The sequence below is a fragment of the Fusarium oxysporum genome, chromosome VIII (assembly GCF_013085055.1).
Source record: "Fusarium oxysporum Fo47 chromosome VIII, complete sequence".
NCBI lineage: Eukaryota > Fungi > Ascomycota > Sordariomycetes > Hypocreales > Nectriaceae > Fusarium > Fusarium oxysporum.
In genome coordinates, this window is record NC_072847.1 from 2,839,513 (window position 1) to 2,859,989 (window position 20,477).

At 49.3% G+C, this 20,477-nt stretch overlaps 9 protein-coding genes across 9 annotated transcripts; 5 read left to right on the forward strand and 4 right to left on the reverse strand.

Moving 5' to 3' along the window:
• Positions 1–525: 525 nt before the first annotated feature.
• On the forward strand, positions 526–2,082 carry FOBCDRAFT_230135 (uncharacterized protein). Its single transcript, XM_031187878.3, has 2 exons — positions 526–1,063; positions 1,117–2,082. Exons 1-2 carry the CDS (start codon positions 787–789, stop codon positions 1,707–1,709), a joined length of 870 nt encoding a protein of 289 aa, XP_031035143.2. The 5' UTR covers positions 526–786; the 3' UTR covers positions 1,710–2,082.
• Positions 2,083–2,340: 258 nt separating this feature from the next.
• Positions 2,341–3,479, reverse strand: FOBCDRAFT_230137 (uncharacterized protein). Its single transcript, XM_059609825.1, has 3 exons — positions 3,140–3,479; positions 2,958–3,026; positions 2,341–2,899 (listed from the first exon to the last, which is right to left on the reverse strand). The coding sequence occupies exons 1-3, from the start codon at positions 3,255–3,257 to the stop codon at positions 2,577–2,579; spliced, it is 510 nt and encodes a 169-aa protein (XP_059465649.1). The 5' UTR covers positions 3,258–3,479; the 3' UTR covers positions 2,341–2,576.
• Positions 3,480–4,201: 722 nt separating this feature from the next.
• Positions 4,202–5,311, reverse strand: FOBCDRAFT_50009 (polyphosphatase DDP1). The gene is made up of 3 exons (XM_031187874.3): positions 5,131–5,311; positions 4,311–4,870; positions 4,202–4,205 (listed from the first exon to the last, which is right to left on the reverse strand). The coding sequence occupies exons 1-2, from the start codon at positions 5,201–5,203 to the stop codon at positions 4,452–4,454; spliced, it is 492 nt and encodes a 163-aa protein (XP_031035139.1). The 5' UTR covers positions 5,204–5,311; the 3' UTR covers positions 4,202–4,205; positions 4,311–4,451.
• A 6,163-nt stretch (positions 5,312–11,474) lies between these two features.
• Positions 11,475–12,644, forward strand: FOBCDRAFT_297533 (arginine-tRNA-protein transferase; the record flags this gene model as incomplete). The annotated part of the gene is made up of 1 exon (XM_031187873.3): positions 11,475–12,644. The coding sequence occupies one exon, from the start codon at positions 11,475–11,477 to the stop codon at positions 12,642–12,644; it is 1,170 nt and encodes a 389-aa protein (XP_031035138.3).
• Positions 12,645–13,018: 374 nt separating this feature from the next.
• On the forward strand, positions 13,019–14,303 carry FOBCDRAFT_50021 (exosome non-catalytic core subunit RRP42). Its single transcript, XM_031187869.3, has 2 exons — positions 13,019–13,582; positions 13,632–14,303. Exons 1-2 carry the CDS (start codon positions 13,157–13,159, stop codon positions 14,220–14,222), a joined length of 1,017 nt encoding a protein of 338 aa, XP_031035134.1. The 5' UTR covers positions 13,019–13,156; the 3' UTR covers positions 14,223–14,303.
• Positions 14,304–15,449, reverse strand: FOBCDRAFT_50024 (uncharacterized protein). The gene is made up of 2 exons (XM_031187868.3): positions 14,834–15,449; positions 14,304–14,774 (listed from the first exon to the last, which is right to left on the reverse strand). The coding sequence occupies exons 1-2, from the start codon at positions 15,173–15,175 to the stop codon at positions 14,385–14,387; spliced, it is 732 nt and encodes a 243-aa protein (XP_031035133.2). The 5' UTR covers positions 15,176–15,449; the 3' UTR covers positions 14,304–14,384.
• Positions 15,450–15,670: 221 nt separating this feature from the next.
• On the forward strand, positions 15,671–17,067 carry FOBCDRAFT_230149 (cytochrome c549). Its single transcript, XM_031187867.3, has 3 exons — positions 15,671–15,900; positions 16,310–16,595; positions 16,742–17,067. The coding sequence occupies exons 1-3, from the start codon at positions 15,891–15,893 to the stop codon at positions 16,764–16,766; spliced, it is 321 nt and encodes a 106-aa protein (XP_031035132.1). The 5' UTR covers positions 15,671–15,890; the 3' UTR covers positions 16,767–17,067.
• FOBCDRAFT_230151 (uncharacterized protein) lies at positions 17,026–17,682 on the forward strand. Its single transcript, XM_054706566.2, has one exon. The coding sequence runs from the start codon at positions 17,086–17,088 to the stop codon at positions 17,428–17,430; it is 345 nt and encodes a 114-aa protein (XP_054562541.2). The 5' UTR covers positions 17,026–17,085; the 3' UTR covers positions 17,431–17,682.
• FOBCDRAFT_230152 (P-loop containing nucleoside triphosphate hydrolase protein) lies at positions 17,683–20,030 on the reverse strand. The gene has a single exon (XM_031187865.3). It carries the CDS (start codon positions 19,980–19,982, stop codon positions 17,706–17,708), a length of 2,277 nt encoding a protein of 758 aa, XP_031035130.1. The 5' UTR covers positions 19,983–20,030; the 3' UTR covers positions 17,683–17,705.
• Positions 20,031–20,477: the final 447 nt, after the last annotated feature.

Genomic DNA, 20,477 nt, shown 5'->3' on the forward strand with positions numbered 1-20,477 from the left:
CCAACAAGTTGACGTAGACTTTCCCAAAACGGATCATCTTCCAATAGCAAAAGAACAGCAAGGCTTCTATCGTGCATATTTACAAACAACATCGGAATGAGAAATGCATCATTACTCTGAGCGTCTGCCTGCTCTGCTCCGTCGTCGGGCAATGCACTGTAGGCATCCGTTCATTCTTTAACTATCATGAGGCTGTCGATGAGCCAAACTTGGAGCCTGTGCCGTCATTCACACGATTCAAGTGACTTGGCATGTCACAAGTTGATACTAGATCAACTTCACCGCCTTCTTCTTCAAGAGTGAGAAAGAGGGCATCTATTGCAAACAGACGATCTTAAAGAAATATCAGATAACGCCTTATCAGTGGATCCTGCTTCATTCAAGCCTCAATTCTCCCATTTTCTCCAGATTCCCATCCACTTCTCTCCCACTCAAAGATCCCATCACAGTGGAAAAGACCCGCCCCGCCACATCCCGCCCCGCTGTCAATATGTGGCTATGGAGTCTTGATCATCAACCAATCAAGTTCAGCATTTCACAATCATGTCTCTTCCCTTACACTTTACTGCTGCTAGATACTTCCGAGTCTAACCATTAAGCCATCGCAGAAAAAGTCCGAAAGTGGACATACGTTGAGGTTCCCTACCATCCAAGCTCTTAGGTACGCAACACCTCAACTTGATTCTCTAGTATTCTAGACCCTCTTTAACAAAGTCAACTTGACTTCTTCTATCAAATTTCACTCTTGATCCATGAATCTCTCCATTTTGCTGCGGTGACCTCCCAATGGCCGCGCCCATCCGATCCAGTCTAAGCCGTTCCGGCCGGACCTCTGTTGCCTCTATTCGCAGTCTCTCCAATGCTCGCCCGGCAAAGGCCCAGGTTCAGCCCGTCACTGTTAGAGAACCTAAGCCTTCTCTACCGCCTTCCGATGCCACTCTTCTCGAAGATTACCTAAGGCGAGGTGCCTTGTCGAGGACATATTTTGATGCGACAGGCGTGCGATGGGTCGGATCTGGCGATGACGGACCAAAGGACCCCAATAAGGCAAAGCTAGGAAAAAGTACGTCACTGAGGATATTCCCATGTTTGTATCACAATGCTAACTTGCTATAGCTCTGCGAGTTTTACAAGAACGATTACCAACGCTTTTACTACATCCTCTTCCTCACGACATTCTTGCGCCAAACATCGCCCTCCATCTTTTCCCTTCAACGCACCCTCACCTACCAACCGTCTCCGGCCGTGTCGCCTATAACGCCGCCCTCTGGACCTCCCCGATAGCATGGAACCGTGTACCAATTCTCGGCAATGTCTGTATTGAGGTTCTCGCGGAGCGCATGACAACGGAGCCCCTCACATTCTTACCCCGCCGTGCTGGGGCGATACCCGAGCAGCTCGTGGTCCGCTGGTGCGAAAAGCGAAAGGGCTCAGATAGTTCTTCTAACAAAGGAGTGATTGCCCGATCCCTACCGTTTGGTCGGGGAGTCGACCCAGACAAGGCATTCACGGGACTGTTTGTCTTTGACTTCGATGCCGAAGGTCGAATTCTAAGCCATACTATTGAGCAGGCACAAGCAGGTGGCGATTGGGAAGCTGGAGTTGGTGCAAAGGTTGTCGGTCTGACTGACTGGCTCCTCGGAGGTTGCAAGAACCCCGGCACTCCTATACCAATGTTCGAGCGAGTGCGAAGACGACGATCCATCTAAACACTCACTGTGGGGTGGACAGTGATGATATGACCCCAAGGGGCGTGTTCTTTTAGAAAACGAGAGCGGTTTACGGACAGACATGGCATCATGAGAGGCGTTTCCGGTTGCATCTTGATCATCACCAGCGACTTCATGCTGGTTCGGGTCGCAGGGTCTTTATCCATAAGACAGTGTACAACAACGAGCCATGAGACTCCACACACATTCAGACTTTGTATAGCTTTGTAAATTAACAACTAAAGCTCATTCTTAGACAATGCTTTGCCTTCAAACAATTCATGTCATTAATCGTCCCTCTTTGACAGTTTATCTTGTGCAATGGAGCCTGTTCATGGTTAGGGCCTCAAATTCGAAGAGAGTATGAGTTGTGCAATTGATGTAATTTAATAAATTCTCCTGGCCCATTCATGAAATATGTGATTTTTACGAGTTACAATAAGGAGAGTAAGATGCGATATCGTGCGGTATGGAATTTGTAGGGAAACTTAGAAGCCTATTCATGAAGCTTCACGCAAGTTCATATCTTAACACGAGTCCCTTAAGTGGCTGTCTTGGGCTTGCCAACCAGCGACTGATAGCTTATGATAGTAGAAACCATCAAGTGCCTAGTGGTGGTAAACATTGGATGTAGCGTCGTGAAGCTCATATATTCATACGCGCTATCCGCCTCTAACCTACTGTATCGAGGCTTTTTAATTCCTGAAGAGCCAGCCCATTCTCAAGCCAGCATCTCCTTGATGGTATATGGGCATTTCACAATATTCTGCCCAAATGACCATCAGCCAGAGCACTTCTAAGCGTCCGGCAACCTGAACCTGCTTCCAGGCCTTGTAATTGAGATAAATACCAATATCCAAACGTCCTCTAGAGCACGATCTCGCCAATATTCTCCCCCTCAAAGCCCTGCTTCGCAAGCTTCTTGACCCGCGCCTTCTCCCTTGCCTTGTCGACGGCTTTCTTCTCCTCTGCGAGCTTCTTGACAACGTCTAGCTCTCCGAGCTCAAAGCCAGGAGGCGGGTCGTCGTCCCTGTCGAGGTCGATTTCACCAAGGAGGAGCACGTTTTCACCTCGGACGAGGAATATGCCGTGATTTATATCGGCGTACAGACCCGTTGGTCGATCGCTACCTGCTGACTCGGGGGAGGGCGCAAAGATACGTTCGACGGTAGATTGGAGGACGAGATTGGCTGGTTGAGGTCAGAAAAGGGATGTCTCCCTGCAGTGTTCTATTTCCTTAAGACCCACCGAATTGATCCCAGCTTCTTAGCACGCCGATGAGCTTTCTCCCATCGCGCAAAGCGACCATGAGCTTCTCTGCAATTATACAGTGGTCAGCACACGATCCGTCCTTCTCCCTGCTTTTATCGAGCCCAACCCTTCTCATGAACCGGAAACAGGAATGAACTGGTACCATGGCGGAGTCGTACTGTCTGTGAGATCCAGGAGCTGCGCTGCAGTCGTGAACATCTGCGGCGGCAACTGGGGGAGCGGTTGCGGCGCACCGCGGCCCTGTGGAGGGGCATCGGCGATAGATAGGTTCTCCATGATATCGTGATGGATGAGGTTGATGGTGTTATGTGATGTCTTTTGTGATTGCGAAATTCTATTGATCCATGGAGAGTTCTTTCATAGGCTCATGACATGAACATCGCGTGTAATCGGTTGCAGCGGTCGAATAAAGGGAAGTTGCTCTAGGTCGTTGATGCTTTGACGTTGATCTAAGGTGTTGCGGATCCTATTGCGGCAAAACAGCGCTATAACGATAGGGGCCATTTAGCTGCATATCGCTATAAAACGCCGAATTCAACAAAACATGCCATCAAATTTCTGACTTCAATGCGGGGCATTCCAGAGAGCAGATGGAGGGGCATTCTCATCTTGGCGGGGCAGAAAGCCAAAAGGTCAGGGAACGGAACAAGCAAGAAATAAGCATCCATGACAAGGTCTTGGCCGTAGTCTCTTAGTGGCCGAGAGCTGCAGCAGTGACTTGCTTGTGCGTCATTATATGCCATTCGGCAAAGGGTTCTTCTTTTTTTTTATGTCTCATTATTTGGTGATCTTTTCACTCTCACTCTCACAAGCATCAACAAAAGCAGCCCCAGCTTCAACTTGTTTAGATGCGCTCAAGTGAGGGGAATCGCCAAGTCTATTCAACTCCACCATGACCAGGCGAGTTACTAAGATTTCGTCCCTCTCTAGGGGGTGGACTTATGCGCATATTTGCCTCCCCGTCGCGTCGGTCTTCGGGCTAGACCCCGATGAAAAAGCAAGAATCCGAGGGCAGCCAACCTTTTGTGATGCTTTTCCGGTCCTATCCATGAATTGCAACAAGATAACCCTCTGATCTCGATGCTTGCACCTTTATATGCCGCTGAAGTATCCCGCCCCGTCCGAATTCTTAGATGTGTAAAAAAAAAAAAACAAGCGATACTCTATCATGTTCCAGCCTAAACGCCTTGGGATGGATGCACATTGTAGTCTCTATATAGAGAACTGAAAAATAGGAGGCAAAAGAAGAGGTGCTTCGTAACTCAACCCAAATTGAGTTTCTGAGACGAGCACGTGTCATTCCTCTCATGACAAGGAAATGGAAAGAACTCTGTGGAAGTGACGGTGTATCACAATCCACTCAACAGCCAGGAGATAAACCCATGTCGTCGCAACTGAATGGAGGGCCGTTCAAGGATAGGGATTGGTCACTTCCAAGGCCAGGATTGCGCATGAGAGGACGCCGTGAGGTTATTGACGATTTACAGTAGACCGTTGTAAGGCCTCCTGTAGCTCTGGTCTTGTTGATAACGCCTCCCACGCCTGGGTAAATGTAAACCACTGGCGTTCTCGCTTGTGGGATTCGGGCCAATCGTCGTACTCGCTGGTTACTGTGCCCTCAAAGAAGTGGTATCTTGACCGATCTTTTGACGATTTGGGCGCACGCTTCTCGTCAATGTCACCAAGATCATAAGTGATTTGAACAGTGATGCCAGCTTCTTCCCAGGCCTCTCGCTCAGCGGCTTCCTGGCAAGTCTCATCAGACTCCCAGCCGCCCTTGGGCAGCACCCAGCCTTTGCGCCGGGTAGACTGAATCAACAGTACATAGTTTTGATCGGGAGTGAGAGGTACGATGCCAGCGACGAGACGTTCGCCCTTAGTGTTGTAACCTATATAAAAAGAAAAATGTCAGTGGTGGAATCTTGAGATTATCGATTGAGAATGCCGACTGTCGAGAAGTTGTTGAATTGTGCCCAGGCGAGCGTAGGAAATTATGGTTGGATTCAAATCCATCACACCACAAAAATGGGCAACAAGGATGGTATAGAAGGCACCAAGACAAATGCTTCATAAAAAGCCGAGGTCAAATGTGCCGAGAAGGATACTTTCAAACAGAAAATATTGTATTGCGCATCAGGTAAAGACTCACGTTGCTTGCTTCTACCCACTCGTGACTCCATCGAACGGCCACCGCCCGAGTCGCCAGAGGCAGAACTCGACATCTTCTTAGTGGGAAGTTGGGGCGGATAGTGACGGGAATTGGGAGGAATGTCGGGGAATTTGGTCGGGCGAGAACAAAAACAATTATGTTCGTAGATCTCGAAAGGCGATGATGCGGGCAAGAAAGCTTCAAAGGTCCTCGGAGGTAGCGGAGGAGAACGGATGTTCACCCCTGGGTCGAGAAAGAGAGAGAACCTGCGATGGGCGGACGGGTGGCTTTCAAAGAGCCTTGAGAGGCATCATTGTCGAACAGTGAATAGTTGGTAAAAGTCTTGTGGTTAAGTTAGGTAGGAATGAAGAACAGAAGTGGCCGTGGCCTGCGCCAGAAGGTGCTGGTGCTTGGTTTTTGGTCGGGGAGAGCCCAGACGCTCCAAAGAGCTGGGCTGGCGATGTGATATAAACTGCGAGATGATGGAGGTGTGGGCGCGCACGCGCAAAACGTCCCAAGTTTAGCTCGAAGGGGCAGCGGGCGACTCGGCGGATCTCTCTGTCTGTACAGGTCTGGCGGAACCCGCAGAGCAGGTAGGTAAGGTACGTACTGTAGCACTGTACGTAGGTACAGAACAGACTGCAGCGAAGAGGGTTTGGCTTGGTTGGGGGGCGTGTAGGTACGGGGAGCACTGGGCGCTCGGCGGACAAGCCTTCAAGTAGGCTAGTGACAGCAGACAGGGACTGGACGCGGAGGGGAAAAGCTGGATCCTCGCCTGCCTAGGGATGGAGTATGCGTAGCGTGTCAGAGGTACTGTACAGTACTGTGATGTAGTGCTTGCAGTGGGCTTTAGGCCTAGACTTGCCCGGCGAAACGGTACGGTAGCCCAGCAGCTCTTCGCTTTCGTAGGTGAATGGATGGTGGGCGGTGGCGCCCTGTAACAGTGAGTCGCTGAAGCGTGGAGTGTGGAACTGAGGGCCTTCGCTGGGTCAACCGATGCGAGGCAAACTTTGATTAGAAATGGGGATAATAATGGAAGTCATGAACGTGAGAGGCTCCCCTGTTTGAGTTGCCGCGGCGTTTACCAAAGTGACTTGTGTTGTGTTGGCTGACTGATACTGATGTGATAGTTGGCCGTGACGTTGATGGTCAGAAGCGAAGAGGCTTGGTTCGAGTTGAGGAGTCCCACGCCAACGTCTTTGTAGCAAAGGCTGAGATCCAAAAGCTTACGAGTCGGGGAGATGAGATCGATCGGTGACAGAGGTATTGTTAAGGTGTCGAACTGTCAAATTAATGGTAAGGAAGTGTTATTTCATGCAACCACTTGGATTTAGATACCTGGATAAGATTTGCTAGGGGAAGCTGAACTGTGCAGGGTAGGCGCTTTTTGTGATGGTTTGAGTACAGAGTTGAGGCCGCAGCTGTGACAGAATACCAAGCAATATTCAAAAGCTTCCAGGTTATTGAGAAGAGACTGTATCTTGGATATAGTCCTGAGTTTAAAAGACTGGAGGCCGAGAGTAACCATTCAGTTACCAGGCCCAAGTAAGGAAGGTATGAACTTGTCAACATGCAATGCAATGGAAGAAACAAAGGTGAGATGAGTCGCCGTGTAGGTAATCTTAAAACCACCTCATGTCTTGCGCCATCCAACTAACAAAGGAGACCAAACTCTGACAACGACAGGGTCAGTTACTCTTATACTCGAGCCCATCTCGATAGGCTGATGGTGCATGGATGCCCAGATTGTACCAGCACGAGTCTAAAAAGCTTCTTCTGAGCTGAGAACTCGGGCTGTAATAATGATGCAGGGTTAACCGATGGCACTATTGCAACCATACAGTTCTCAGAGAGGCAATGGGCGTGGGAGATTTTTGTTGTGTATGCATGACGGAATGGGAAATATATCGTGGGGAGATGTTTGTCCTCTTTACTCTTATAATTCGATTATTATGGTAATGCCACACCCCCAATCTGCTTCTGCTGGAAAGTCTCGGGCTCCTTGAACCATGAGAGAGTGCAGGAGAACCGAGATGCAGAATAATTGGATTTGGCAGTGCTTGGGAAGATCTCGACCCCCATAACGGTAAGAGATTACAAACGCAACCGCAGATACTTCTATATTAGATCCATTGAAAACCAAAAATACACAGGCTATTAACCAGTGCCCCATCTTGTCCCGCAAATGTAAGTCCAGGGCATGAGATGGAGAAATATTATTATACAGTACAACAGCGATCCGCTTCTTATTAATCATGGCCATGACAGAACGTGTGCTTTGTGGTGCCACTAGTTTGTTAAAAAGTTCTTTACAGCATCCCTGAATGGCATGTGCAGCAGTATCTGAGAAATCTTGGAAGTTAATAAAAGTTCAAAAGCTTAGACCGGTGAGATGCAGGGCGGTTTATTTATCGTGAAGGAAAACGAGGCCGATTAGTTTCAACGTCCAGTAGATGACAACCAATAGAGGATCATCACAACTCCTCCAATGTAACAATCAACATTTGTGGTACAGGAACGAGCCTCAGAAAAGAGACACTGCTTGACCACACACCCACCAGTTTAGTAGCTGCTAGGTTGGTATTGAAAGCGGTCTCGAGTCGGCATATCAGCACGCGGACGCAGGTCTGCTTTCGCAGCGTGGGGTCATCCATGCCATTGGCAACGATGGAGGGACGGGGCTGCAGCTTCAGGATCGCAAAGACTTCAACTTGACCTCTTCTCAATTCACATGTTAACAATGATAGGTTCATCGTCGTCCACGGGCAGCTCCTACGCTGTACCACATTAACCCTGACGTACGATGCATGAAGAAGCAGCAGCAGTAGTAGCACGAGAGGGGATGTGAGGGGGAGGGGTAGAATGCGCTTGTACAAGCAGAGCAGCAAGCATTGGGTCCATCCCACGGATGGAGCACATAGTAGGTATCGTGAAAGCGAGGCGAGAGTCCTTGATCTTCACTGTGGGAGTCCTAGTGGCCGAAGTGCGCATAACTCTTGACAATGACGATCATTGGAAGAGAGAATCTGATATTCTTCAACATCAGTTCAATCGCATAACTCAAGCTGCAGTTCAAGATGTAAACAGACGTCATGTCGGTTAAGCCTCTGCCAACTTGAATGTTACAATGCATATCTAGCTCGTCTATTTTAACGCCGGACTCCGTTCCCTCTCAATACCTACTCGACAAGCAAGCTTTTGCTTCTCGATGCTGGCCTGGCAAAAAACTCGTAGCGTCTCTAGCTCGGCAAGCCTCCATGGACATGGAGTCTTCCACAACCAGTTCCCGGAGACGAGACCGAGAAAAGGTCCGCAAGTCGGGTGATAAAAAACATTGGTTCCGTGATTGTCTCGAGGCGAGTCCAAAAACTGTCAAAAAATCTGCAGAGTAATGGAGCAAATACAGCAACAAGATGCAACACACTAATGCCGTATCGTGCTCGATTCGCCTGGGACCGTCAGTTTGAGGCTAGACCTGTGGTTTCTTTCTTTTCGTTTCACCTCATTCGTTGCATAGCGACTTTTTGGCTGCAGCATGCAAGGAATAATGGAATGCACTGTACCTGTAGAGAGGCTAGTCATCAACGTTGAGGGATTGGCCACCAAAAGCCAGGGCAATCAATTCCTCCAATCCTATCTCGTTGTTTATGCTCTGAAGAGACAGGTACTTTTTTTTTTATTTTTTATCAGGATGAGATGAGATGACAGACATGTAAGAGGGTTGGTGACACAGACTCAGCCTTGTATCGAATCTGGTTCCGTAGCTGTTGAGGAAATGCTGGAGAGGTCGGAAGTCTTCCTAGTGGATACGAGACAGGCCTGGAATATCTTGTGTTGTAATCTGTGCAGTTTTGAGGGCAACCTTGAATATTTGCAGTCGGATTTAGCAATGAGATTGGCTTTAAGCATAGTGTACATACATATCCTACAACAGAATACCGCAACCTTAGATCTCTGATTGCATATGACGACTGCATGTGAATTTCGATATTGCTAACAGCACTGCAGCTAACAAATGCTCCTTTCATGATTTATAAAAGGTATCGGCAGTGAGTTGGATGCCTGGAGAATTGTAGGTGAGCAGCCCTAGGTACCTATTGTAGGTGGCCAGAATAGCACCCCGCCATTGGAATTGAAGCTGCAGCTTCCAGTGGTCGTTGCCTTGCTTGGAGCTTGTCTAGCGGAGCTGAGCAATGGTTGATCTCATCCACCACCCATCTTCAACCTTCCGCTATCTTTCCCATCTTACCATAAAACCCAACATCTCCCACGTATTGTCTTTCATTTTACTCCCTTGACATTCTTTCGGGCAAACCTATATGGGGCACCATACCAACCCAGAGTATCCGTAGCTTCTAAACGATATCGGAACCTTGCCGTGGAGTCTACATTCTACCGGTTGTCGCTTCGAAACCGTTGCACAACTACAGCACGGTCTGGTATGGTCTACAGGTGTTACACACCCGTCAGTTTCTGTGTCTTTGAACCCCTGCTCGACTACACTAGCTTGGTCGCCTAAAGTTAGATCGAAACAGCTCGATTTTGGTCAATTCTGTTGCACATGCGCGCACACGATCACATCCCTCACTCTCAGCGCCAATCCCTGGATATCATCCGCAGCCAGCGTCTCGTCATCATCGTTCGTGTGCACCCCAAATAACCAACTGGGTTAATCGACTATTCACCAACCGCAGACACAACATCCCACGCTCACGCATTGAGAGGGGGAATCAGCAGGCACGCGATCGCAGCTTTCGTCACTCGTTGAACCTCCCTCAACAAACTCACACGCCCCCCCCCATTCTCCATCTCCAAGGCTCGAGAGTCTGCCCCTCTCTCCGTCTTCCTCCCGCTCGAGGGACGTACGGTACCTACGTGTGGTAATTACCTTCCGTACCTCACGCAACGACTTGCCCGTCTTGGATAGCATTGCTCGCGCCTCGTGGGTATTTTAAACTCCTCGTCGTGGCCCGTGAGAAAGGTCCGGCGCCCCTCATCCACCATACACCACCGTCGTCCTTCCGTCTCCGGCAATACATCATCAGAGCATCTCACCTATTACCAACAGCCCTTTGAGGAACACGACTCCAGTCGTGCAGTGCAGGTTCAAGGTTTACAATGGAACCCAGCGGCATGCACATCCCTGAAGATGCGTTGTTGCAGTACGAATATATAACCCCAATTGGTGAGTGCTTATTCCCACGTTCTTCTCCAACCGATCAGCCCCGTGGTCTAATGCCGGCCTGTCGTTGGTTGCCGGCGCCTGCGCTTAAGCTCCGTCGCGGCCGGTCCCCGTGGCGCCCCCGTTTTCCCCGTCCGGGACAAGTTCGTTCCATATTCATATCCATTTCACTTGACCCTTTCTTCGCAATTACATGGAGCCCGAGGGCATCCACATCCACGTCAATATCAATCCCAATTTAGCCTGCAGACGGCTTCCACTTTGGTCAATGACAGACAGTTACTCATAGTCTGATGTTCAACGGTTCCGCAATCTTGGTGGTCGTGCGCCAGGGATCAATGCCACTATCAATTCATTAGCACTCCTAGCTTACGTCTGCTCACAAGTGTGGGTGTGTATCTCGACTTCAACAAACTTATGTCTACCTCTTCAGGCATGCATACTATTGGCTTGTTTCTTTGCTGTATTCACGAAGTTGTGTCTCAGAATCATTCCCTTGAGTTCAAGACTGGCAAGGCCATTCCTGGCCTCAAATGTTTCTTAGCTCAGTATTGTCGTTGGTCTTTGTGTAAAGCACCAATAAAGGTCCAAATCACAAACGATGACATTTTATCATCATATGATAAGGCGTAGCAAGGCAGCTTCAGGGTTCATGTATTATGCTATATCAGACGTCAAGTATCATCTGGTCATTTTCCACTTCTGCTTTACATGACTACTCCCCCACGCATAATCTCTATTCGTTGACATCTCAGAAGACACTACCCCCACGCAATTGCTGTTCGTGCCTTTCTCTTCACCGAATGCTGACTGATGCCTAGGATACTTCAAATCATCAAGATGCGGTTACTGTGGGAAACGTGACAAGAGTCAGTCAAAACGTGAATTGAGCCCCTGCACCTCCAGTACCTTTTGACCACCCCAAGACTCGCATACACTTACGTCACGAGACACCCGTGATTACACGGCCGTGTCATCGATGGTTATTCTGAAGTTCAGATTAATCACTTCATATAAGCCCTTGAGTCACACGGTCTCCTGAACGTAAGGCTAACTAGTACGTGGGGTTATAGGCTACGCTTACCACGCAGTGACAACTTCTTTGAGTCCTGCGTTCTACCAAACTCTCCTTGATAGATATTGGAGACGTTCAGGCACTCTCATGTACCGACCCGATCAACGTCGGTCATGTTGCCCACACTATACTATTCGTCTTGATTCTAGCCAGTTCAAACCATCCAGAGATCAACGACAGACCGTCAACCGTTTCAATAAGTATGTCATGGGAGAGGCTTACATGAAAGAAGCGGCTCGCCTATATCCCAAGTCGCGTGATCAGGCCAAGAAACGGGATAACCATTTTGATCTCGTCGAACGAATCCATGAGGCTGAAGAGGCTAACCTGAAGAACCCTCCTGAGGCTGCCCATAAACTCGTCGTGACTTTAGAGCATGACGATTGTACGGACGAGAAGTTTGCTGTTTACCAGAACTACCAGGCAGTAGTTCACAAGGAGTCTCCTGATGAAATTACCAAGAGCGGATTTAGACGCTTCCTTTGTGACTCACCTTTGAGGAGAGAAACAATGGTGACATCCGATGGGCGTAAACGTCGCCTGGGCTCGTATCACCAATGTTACAGGCTAGATGGTAAGCTAGTTGCCATTGGAGTGCTTGACCTTTTGCCCGAGTGTGTAAGCTCAGTATACTTTCTTTATCATGAAAGTATTCACCAGCATGCGCCAGGGAAGCTTGGTGCACTGTATGAGATTGCCTTATCCATCGAGGAGGGCTATGGCTGGTGGTACCCTGGCTATTATATACACAGTTGCCCCAAGATGTGGTACAAGATTGATTACTCACCTCAGTATGTTCTTGACCCTGTCTCATTGACATGGGACCCGCTGGATCGAACTGTGTTGGATCTCCTCGACAAAAAGCCGTACGTGAGCCTTTCGCTTGAAAAGGAACCGGCCTCTCGCGAGATTGAACAAGGTTCTGCGTCACCTGCCAAGGATACAAACGAGAGTGACAAAGCGGAGGACAAAGGTTCCGACTCTGCAGCATCCGATGAAGATGACAACAACTGGTTGTTTGCTACTGGGATGCCGGGCATACCTCCGATATCCACGGTCGCTGACTGGGATATGGATCATATCGCTTTGAAGATTTCCCCAAGAGCCCCATTATACGAAACCTCAGACCTTGTCAGCTGGGATGAACAGGGGGTCGAGGAATATCCGGGAATGAGAGCTGGTGTTGCTGAGCTCATCGCAGCAATTGGCCCTGACTTGATGGACCGGGTTTGCCTGGACTTTTCCCGGAGACACTAAGCAAAGAATTCACGACTGGGACGCCAATGGGAACTATTAGTGTCAAGAAACGATTTCTGTTCATATCTTGTAGGCCAAATCTTTAGAATCAGCTCACAACTCGACACATTTCACCGCTCAACATATTTGTACCTTTAATGAAAGAATATATCAATGAAAGAAAACATTCCATTTACAAACTCTGAAGAATGAATGGATGTCTCGATATCCTAATACTGAAGCTATACTATGTAGTTAGATTGACACAATTGATTGGTGGAGGAGCTACCTATGCTTCCCAAGCTTCCACCCCGCCATCTCCATCCTCAGCCCACCACACTTTTTGTCTTGTCTTATCTTATCACTCACCTCGGTGAAGGACCAACCTTTTCTTTCAACACCAAAACCCAGCGTCATTACTGTTTCGCGTCGCATCTCCCATTCAAGCGGCCAAGCGCGCTAACTTTGATACTGATTTCAGCGCTTCGTATTACAGTCTTGCCTACTGGGAATTTGCCTGTACCATCATCATCATGGCGTCCCAGATAAATCTCTTCTCGCCAGCCGAACTTGCCTATCTTCACCAGTCACTCTCGTTACATCCTCCAATCCGCCCCGATGGGCGCACACCGACACAATTCCGTCCCTTGACAGCAGAGACAGGCGTTCTGCCTGGTACAAATGGCAGCGCGCGCGTACATTTCTCTGATGGCACTGAGGCCATTGTAGGAGTCAAGGCTGAGATTGAGAAGACTGGAGGAAGCGAGGAGCAGCGGGACGAAGAAGATCGAACAAGGGGTGACTGGCTCGAATTGGCAGTTGAGATCCCAGGACAGAGAGATGATGAAGCCTCGACAATATTCCTGGCAGAAATGTTGAGAGAGGCGCTATTGGCAGATAATGAGTTTGCCAAGAAATTGAGAATCAACAGACGGTTTCACTGGCGACTATATCTCGACGTATGTGCTCATAATACAAAGAAGCAAACGCAATGCTAAAATGTTACAGGTTCTACTAATATCTCCTCCGCTATCATACCCTCTCCCACTACTCTCACTTACAACACATCTCGCACTTCTGGCCACCCGTTTGCCCCGTCTCAAGTCTGAAGGCGACGAGGATCCTATGTTTGACGACGATTGGGAGGCGTCGACATTCTTGTACCCTCGCGATGGTGCTGATGCAGCAGGTTCACGACCATCTATCACACTTCTCGTGGTTGCGATTGGCGACAACATCATCTTCGACCCTGCAAAGGAGGAATTGGCCGTCGCGGAGACAGCGCTGGCCGTATCTGTGGCGGAGGTCCGTCGAGTTGCAACTGAGGGCGACATGGAGGTTGACAAGAAGAGCCGCGAGCTCAAGTTGTTGTCTATCCGAACCATTGACCCGCCATCAAGGCTCACACCGCCCGGAGTGCCACATACGACGAATGGAACTGCACAAAAGGGAGAGGCTCAGACAGCTGAGGGAGTGTGGAAGGCACCATTGGGTGGAACGAAGTTTGGAGTAATGGACAGTATAATACAGGCTGTACTGGAGAAGGGCGGAGTTGCGGATGAGGTTTTGGAGGGCCTGGAGGGTGTCGAGCTCACATGAGACTACGTATGAGTTGAATACGGGTGTGATAGAAAACTACAAAGCCTCATGAGGCTGGATTTCATGTAATCGTACAACGTATGATCCCTGGGCATGGGGATCGTTATGCTACAGCTATATCATACATGCAGATTCTTGCATCTCTGTTTTTACATAGGCATCTTACAAGACACCAAACCACTTCTTCTTGGGCTCTTCAACCTTCTCTTGCACCTCAGTCTTTTGCACTGGCTCCTCTTCCACGGCAGTTTGCTCGGGCTTGGGATCCTCCTCACCCTTGCCAAACACAACAGTCACAGGGTCCTTGGTCTCGATTCCGTGCATCTTCATGAAAAGTCGGCGCTTGGCTACATCGTCGAGGTGGTTCGTTCGGTGGTCCCTGGCTTTCTCGGCCTTGTCCTTCTCGTGCAAGACGATAACGTTCTTCCAGGCGACGAAGAAGTGAAGAGGGTGCGTCCAGAGGTCTGAGATGGGAGGTACGAGCTCCTTGTATGGGGAGTTGTAGGCGTAGTTCATGAAGAAGGTGAAAACACCAAGGGCGAAAAGAGTTCCCTGGTGGGGGTTAGTATGCAGCAGGCAATTGAACAGCTGAGGCTGTATAGTAGACATACCATGGTGATGAAAGTATGCAAAAGCCTACTGTGCCAGAAAAAGTGCTCCCATGTTCCCTCGGGAGCCATCATTCCAGGATAATGCTTCTTGTTCTGAGCAGCGACCTCTGAAGCGGTGAGCTCAGGGCCGTAATGCTTAGGCACATGGTTCTTCTTGAGGCGAGAACCATGAGAAGGAGGATTGAAGCGAGCGGGCTTCTCGAGAACAATGGGCTTTCCCTTTGAGGACGAAGAGGCAAAGCGAATTCGGATGCTGTTCTGCGAGAGCGGGATGCTGAGACCACGCCACAGAGGACCCTGAAGAGGGAGAAGAAAGCGGGGGATGATGGCGCGAGATGCCATTGTTGGTATATGTGACAGACTACAACAGTATGTGCCTTTGTTGTTCCACCTCTTAGCCTTGGAACTTTGTTTGTTGTGGTGGTTTCGTGATGCCCTCACGTCTGCCCAGACAAGAAGAATCTTTTTTCCGGAGCCGTTGAGAAACAAACGAGGTCCCGGGACGGAGGTCCCACTCCGTTTCTTAGAGCCGGTTGACCCTAAGCTTTTACGGGGTTAGTGCGGTATGGGCCTCAGGTCTTGACAAGGTCACAAGATTCTCGTGACTGAGGAATCAATTTTTTTCTTCATGACGAGACTGATGGAAGAGCCTGAGGATGACATGACTAGACCGACCCCGGAAAAAAAAGCCATCGCCGATTGAGGACCCGCTTTGGAGTATTATGTCCCGACTTTACCCGGAGCCACATTCACGGTCGACAGGGGGAAGAATGTCGGCTTACTTACTCTTGCGCTGTGATTGGCCCAAATGGCACCAGCCACCTGTGGCGCTCTAAGAGAATTGAGCGATCCGGCGTGGTCCTAAGCCAGTCGTGTCATGCTGTCATAAAGATTTATTTTCTTGCTTCGGATCTTTTTCTTTCCCTCTCTCCCTCTCTTCTTTTTCCCACATCCACACTCTCAACCCTCAATCGACTTTTTGCTCTCGTCTTTGGCTAACGCCTCTCGTTGAATTTACTACCACCTTTTAACTCTTTAATCACAAACCACATCCACAATGGCTGGCGGTAAGTCTATTCTCACAGCATGCTTTGGTTTGCGCCGGTTGCAGCGCAAGGCTTCGAGAGATGTAATTGAGGAGAACGAAAGGGGAGACGCTTTTCGCAGAGGATATCACGACTCTCAATTCGAGTCTCGAGGGAATTTGGGTCTTGCACAATGGCAAAGAGTGATGCTTTGGTCACCAGCTGAGGTTGGCCCGCTGACCCTGTTGCCTGCGTCATTTACCCAGAACCGGTTTTCTCATGACCACGAAGTGTTCACCAAGACTCACCAACAACTCGTGTCACGCCTCTAAAACACCAAAGCGACTCTTCCTTCGTCCTCTCATCAAACTCACGAACCTCGTCTACACAGCCTCACCAAAGCCAAAACTCACTCAACCGAGAACTCATTCACTAACTCACATTGTCCCAGGCGATATCAAGAAGGGTGCCAACCTCTTCAAGACCCGATGTGCTCAGTGCCACACCGTTGAGAAGGACGGCGGCAACAAGATCGGCCCTGCCCTGCACGGCCTCTGGGGCCGCAAGACTGGTTCCGTCGAGGGCTACGCCTACACCGATGCCAACAAGCAGAAGGGCATTGAGTGGAACGATGACACTCTCTTCGAGTACCTCGAGAACCCCAAGAAGTACATCCCCGGTACCAAGATGGCCTTCGGTGGCTTGAAGAAGGCCAAGGACCGCAACGACCTTATTGCGTAAGTTTTTATACTCTATTGAGTTGCAGTCAGCTTTGGACATTGGCTCGCCGATTCTCTCGTGGGTCACAGCGATGCAATGATTCCAAACTGCCATGCACTCATTCCTCACTGCATCACAACAGTCACTAACATCTCTTCCACAGCTACCTCAAGGACTCTACCAAATAAGCGACTATAGATCGCGTGTAATGTTACGACTTTCGATAGATGGGGACCGCCAAGGGGCGTTTGTACTATAGACTCTACACAGCACTTGTTAAGACATGCCACGTGCTTCGTATCCTATTCCCATCTCTCCTCTTTATGCGACTTCCGTCCGATACAACACAACCATTTTTTTTTCAACCAAGAAGAAAGCCCGGCGTTGGTTCGAGGCGGAAGACGGGAATGACATGAGACCAGAATAAAAATGTTTCCGCATCATAGCCCAATTGTTACGATAGAGATATTAACGTTTCTTCTACTCTCACCTCTGTTGACTTCATTCATGTCTCATAATTATGCATTTGGAATCAATTGTGAACGTCATTTTTACCATGATACGATGCCACGAACCAATCTCAATGCCGTCAAATCCGATTACATATCCCCGATACTCGATCGCCCCGTAAAGAGGGTCATCCGCGCAAACCGGTTCTTTTTCATGAGCATGTTTTATTTTTTCGATCCCACTCCAAGTTTTTTTCATCATGACTTTGTGATTGCCGAGCTATTTCCGTGCGCCTCCGTTGCTCCGGCGGCGTGTGCGGGACCTGCGGCGATCGGCGGGCAGTGTACTTGTCTGATTTTTTGGAGATTTTGCTTTTTTACCCCTGACATGAAAATGAGGTGAGGTCTCATTGACAGCTGTTGGAGAAATTTTAAGCCACCGTGGCTTGCGGTTGGGGTTCGGTGTGACGTGATGAGACATGGAGGTGAGGAAAACAGAGTGATGATGTTGTGATGAGTTTAGATTTATGGCAAGCTTGTCATAAGGATCATCATAATTCTCAAAAGCCAGCTACTCTTTAGAGTATATTTATAACTTTAGGGACAAAATTGGATCATAATCTTGGATGATATTATCTAAATCTAAGGAATTATACTCTAGTATCATCATAAAATTATCTAGGATTTCCCTAACTTAACTTCGAGCTTTCGGTAAGTCTCAGGATTCTGCACACTTCTATAGGTAGTTGAGAGGGCATGCTCCCAGTCCACCCCGTCGATCTCGGCTGCAGTTTTAGCCCCCTGAAGGCATCGCCGAAGGGCACTTTCGGCAGCCTTCACATGCAGCCCGCCTAGATCAGCACCACTAAAGTCGGTACAGCGGGGGTCTCGAGCAATAGACTCGAGGCGCTCGAATTCCTCAGCTGCTGCGTCGGGGTGATTTGTCCGATAGATGGCTCGGAGGATATCGACCCTTTCGTCAGGGGTAGGGAGGTCGATGAAGAGGCGCACATTGAGACGGCCGGGTCGAAGCATAGCCGGGTCGATCATATCCGGTCGATTAGTTGTACCGATAACATATACGCCTGTGCGGTCTTGGACGCCATCGAGCTCAGTGAGGAGTGCGTTGACAACACGAGTGCCTGCCTCTGTGGAAGCGTTATCACGCTTTGGGACAAGGGAATCCATTTCGTCGAAGAAGAGGATGCAGGGCGTTGATGAGCGTGCGCGGTTGAATAACTCACGTACTGCGCGCTCTGATTCACCGACGTACTTATTGAGCAGTTCGGGTCCGTTGATAAGGATGAAGCTGGCCTGGGCTTCGTTGGCGACAGCTTGGGCGACGAGGGTTTTACCGCAGCCAGGAGGGCCCCAGAGAAGGCAACCCGCTGGGCGGCCGAGGCCAGCACGACGGTAGAGCTCGGGGTCTTTGATGGGTCCGATAATTGACATGTTGAGCTGGTCGCGGGCTGCTTGCAGAGCACCGACTTGCTCCCAGGAGACGTTGGGGATGACGGTGAAGCCCTCCTTTCGTAGGGAAGGGGTATAGTCTTTGATAGCCTTTTTGAAATCTTCCTGGGCCAGGGGTACACTAGGAGGTTCAGGATAAGGGGCAGACGGCTGTTGGTCGGCGAGTTCCATGAGATCTGGTTGCGGCTGGGTTGATTGAATTTGTGAAATGTCGAGTAAATGGTAACGGTATTGGTCGACGAGCCTCATTCGTCTCTGCGGTTGTCGCTGGGCGAGTGTCGCGACGTTGATAATGTCAGCGCCGACGAATCCGTGAGTAATCTTGGCAAGCTCTGCAAAGTCGACATCCTCTGCTAGATTCATGTCTCTGGTAACGAGCTTGAGGATATCCTGACGAGCCCCGAGATCTGGTATCCGCATCTGGAGCGTACGTTCGAAAAGTCCAGTTTTGAGGACTGCGGGGTCGACATCTGTGATTCTTGCTGTTGTAGCCATGGCTAAAATGTGTCTGTCCTTGTCTTGCTCAGCTGCGATGCGCTGCATCTGTCGCATGAACTGTATAACGTTGCGGCGATGGCCTTCGCTATGGCCACTGCCTCCAGGCTTAGGCATATGCCAATCGAGGTTCTCGATGAGGATGATGCACGGGGCGACTCGCATGGCTTCCTCGATCGCATCGTTAAGGCTTCTCTCCATACGCTCTAGGTCCTCAAAGCACCCGGTAAGGTACACAATTGGCACGTCAAGCTTCGCGGCTGTTGATCGAATCAATGACTTCTTGCCAATGCCAGGCGGGCCCGAGAGGAGAAGCCCAGGGAGCCCTCTCCAGCCGTTGGCAGCGTATAGTTCTGGCCATTTGAGAAGCCAGTGTATTTGTTCGATAATATCTTCCTGCACTTCTTTCACACCCCCAAGCTCGATCGGACCGGAAGGATGCTCGACCTTGTAGCGGCTCGTCTTTTGTGTTTTCTTCAGAGGTGCTTTGTCTTGCTTTTCCGTGGGCGCAGCATCTGTGTCCGTCAAAGCGCCCTTGGGCGTGACCACACCATCCTTCACCCGCTCTTCTCCATCTTGCTGTACTCGTCTCTTCTTGATCGCACGGGGCGCTTCGCTCGTGGGTGGAGTTGCCGTTTCTACCTCTGTAGCAGTTGTCGTATTTTGATGCCAGTGCTTCGTCATTTGTCTATTAAGAAGGAAACGGTCGTCGTCGGGCTTGGGTGGTTCTTCGAGTTCAGCTTCAGAGTCGCTTGAATCGCCGAGCTCTTCCTTGCGGAATTGAAGTACACGGTCGATTGAATCTTCAAGAGGGCGTTTCTTCTGTCGGCTGAGGCTGGAATTTGACCTCTTGATAGCTTCGTAGACGGCTGTTGTGGTCTTGAAGGGCTTGCCGTCATTCGCATCCTCGAGCTTCTTCATGACCATGTATACATCGCGATCGAGACCCTGCCTCAGGTTGAGGCGAGGTCTTTTGGCTCCTAGAGTCATTATTCCCAGGGACTGTGTCGCGTCACCAACGGTCGGCTCTGATGTTGATGGGAGGTTCAAGATCTCCGAAGACTGTGGACGGGGAAAAAAAAGTTGAGAGGCCTGAGATGGTGACAAAATTAAAAGGACAAGCCGGTGCTTCAGAGGCGAATATGGTTGTCTTGACCACTGAGATTGAAATTGGCTCACCCACCAAGTACGAGGGGAACATAATTTAATGCTCATATGTTAATTCCACTTGTTTAGCCATATCATGACTATCCACGTTCTTCCTCGGTGTCGTGTTATAAGCCTTATATGGAGTTATGTCTTAACTACTTTATGTGCCTTTGGCCTTACAATATGTGTGACCACTACAGATACCTATTGAGGTATTGTACAATTGAAATGATCCTACTGTTTAATTTTCAGATATGGTTTATTGTTTAGATCTAAACTTGGGAAATCTGTCATAAATCTCTTATGTTTTAATAAAAGCTTTACTAAAGCTTTATA

Coding starts and splice junctions, on each gene's coding strand:
- FOBCDRAFT_50024 (XM_031187868.3), bottom strand. CDS start 15,175: ATGGCATCTCGCGCCATCATCCCCCGCTTTCTTCTCCCTCTTCAGGGT. Junction 14,775..14,833: donor TGCATACTTTCATCACCATG/GTATGTCTACTA, acceptor AACCCCCACCAG/GGAACTCTTTTCGCCCTTGG.
- FOBCDRAFT_230137 (XM_059609825.1), bottom strand. CDS start 3,257: ATGGAGAACCTATCTATCGCCGATGCCCCTCCACAGGGCCGCGGTGCG. Junction 3,027..3,139: donor GCTCCTGGATCTCACAGACA/GTACGACTCCGC, acceptor GTATAATTGCAG/AGAAGCTCATGGTCGCTTTG. Junction 2,900..2,957: donor AAGAAGCTGGGATCAATTCG/GTGGGTCTTAAG, acceptor GACCTCAACCAG/CCAATCTCGTCCTCCAATCT.
- FOBCDRAFT_50009 (XM_031187874.3), bottom strand. CDS start 5,203: ATGTCGAGTTCTGCCTCTGGCGACTCGGGCGGTGGCCGTTCGATGGAG. Junction 4,871..5,130: donor AGTGGGTAGAAGCAAGCAAC/GTGAGTCTTTAC, acceptor CTTTTTATATAG/GTTACAACACTAAGGGCGAA.
- FOBCDRAFT_230152 (XM_031187865.3), bottom strand. CDS start 19,982: ATGACTCTAGGAGCCAAAAGACCTCGCCTCAACCTGAGGCAGGGTCTC.
- FOBCDRAFT_230151 (XM_054706566.2), top strand. CDS start 17,086: ATGTCTCATAATTATGCATTTGGAATCAATTGTGAACGTCATTTTTAC.
- FOBCDRAFT_50021 (XM_031187869.3), top strand. CDS start 13,157: ATGGCGTCCCAGATAAATCTCTTCTCGCCAGCCGAACTTGCCTATCTT. Junction 13,583..13,631: donor ACTGGCGACTATATCTCGAC/GTATGTGCTCAT, acceptor AAAATGTTACAG/GTTCTACTAATATCTCCTCC.
- FOBCDRAFT_230135 (XM_031187878.3), top strand. CDS start 787: ATGGCCGCGCCCATCCGATCCAGTCTAAGCCGTTCCGGCCGGACCTCT. Junction 1,064..1,116: donor TAAGGCAAAGCTAGGAAAAA/GTACGTCACTGA, acceptor AACTTGCTATAG/CTCTGCGAGTTTTACAAGAA.
- FOBCDRAFT_230149 (XM_031187867.3), top strand. Junction 16,596..16,741: donor GACCGCAACGACCTTATTGC/GTAAGTTTTTAT, acceptor TCTCTTCCACAG/CTACCTCAAGGACTCTACCA.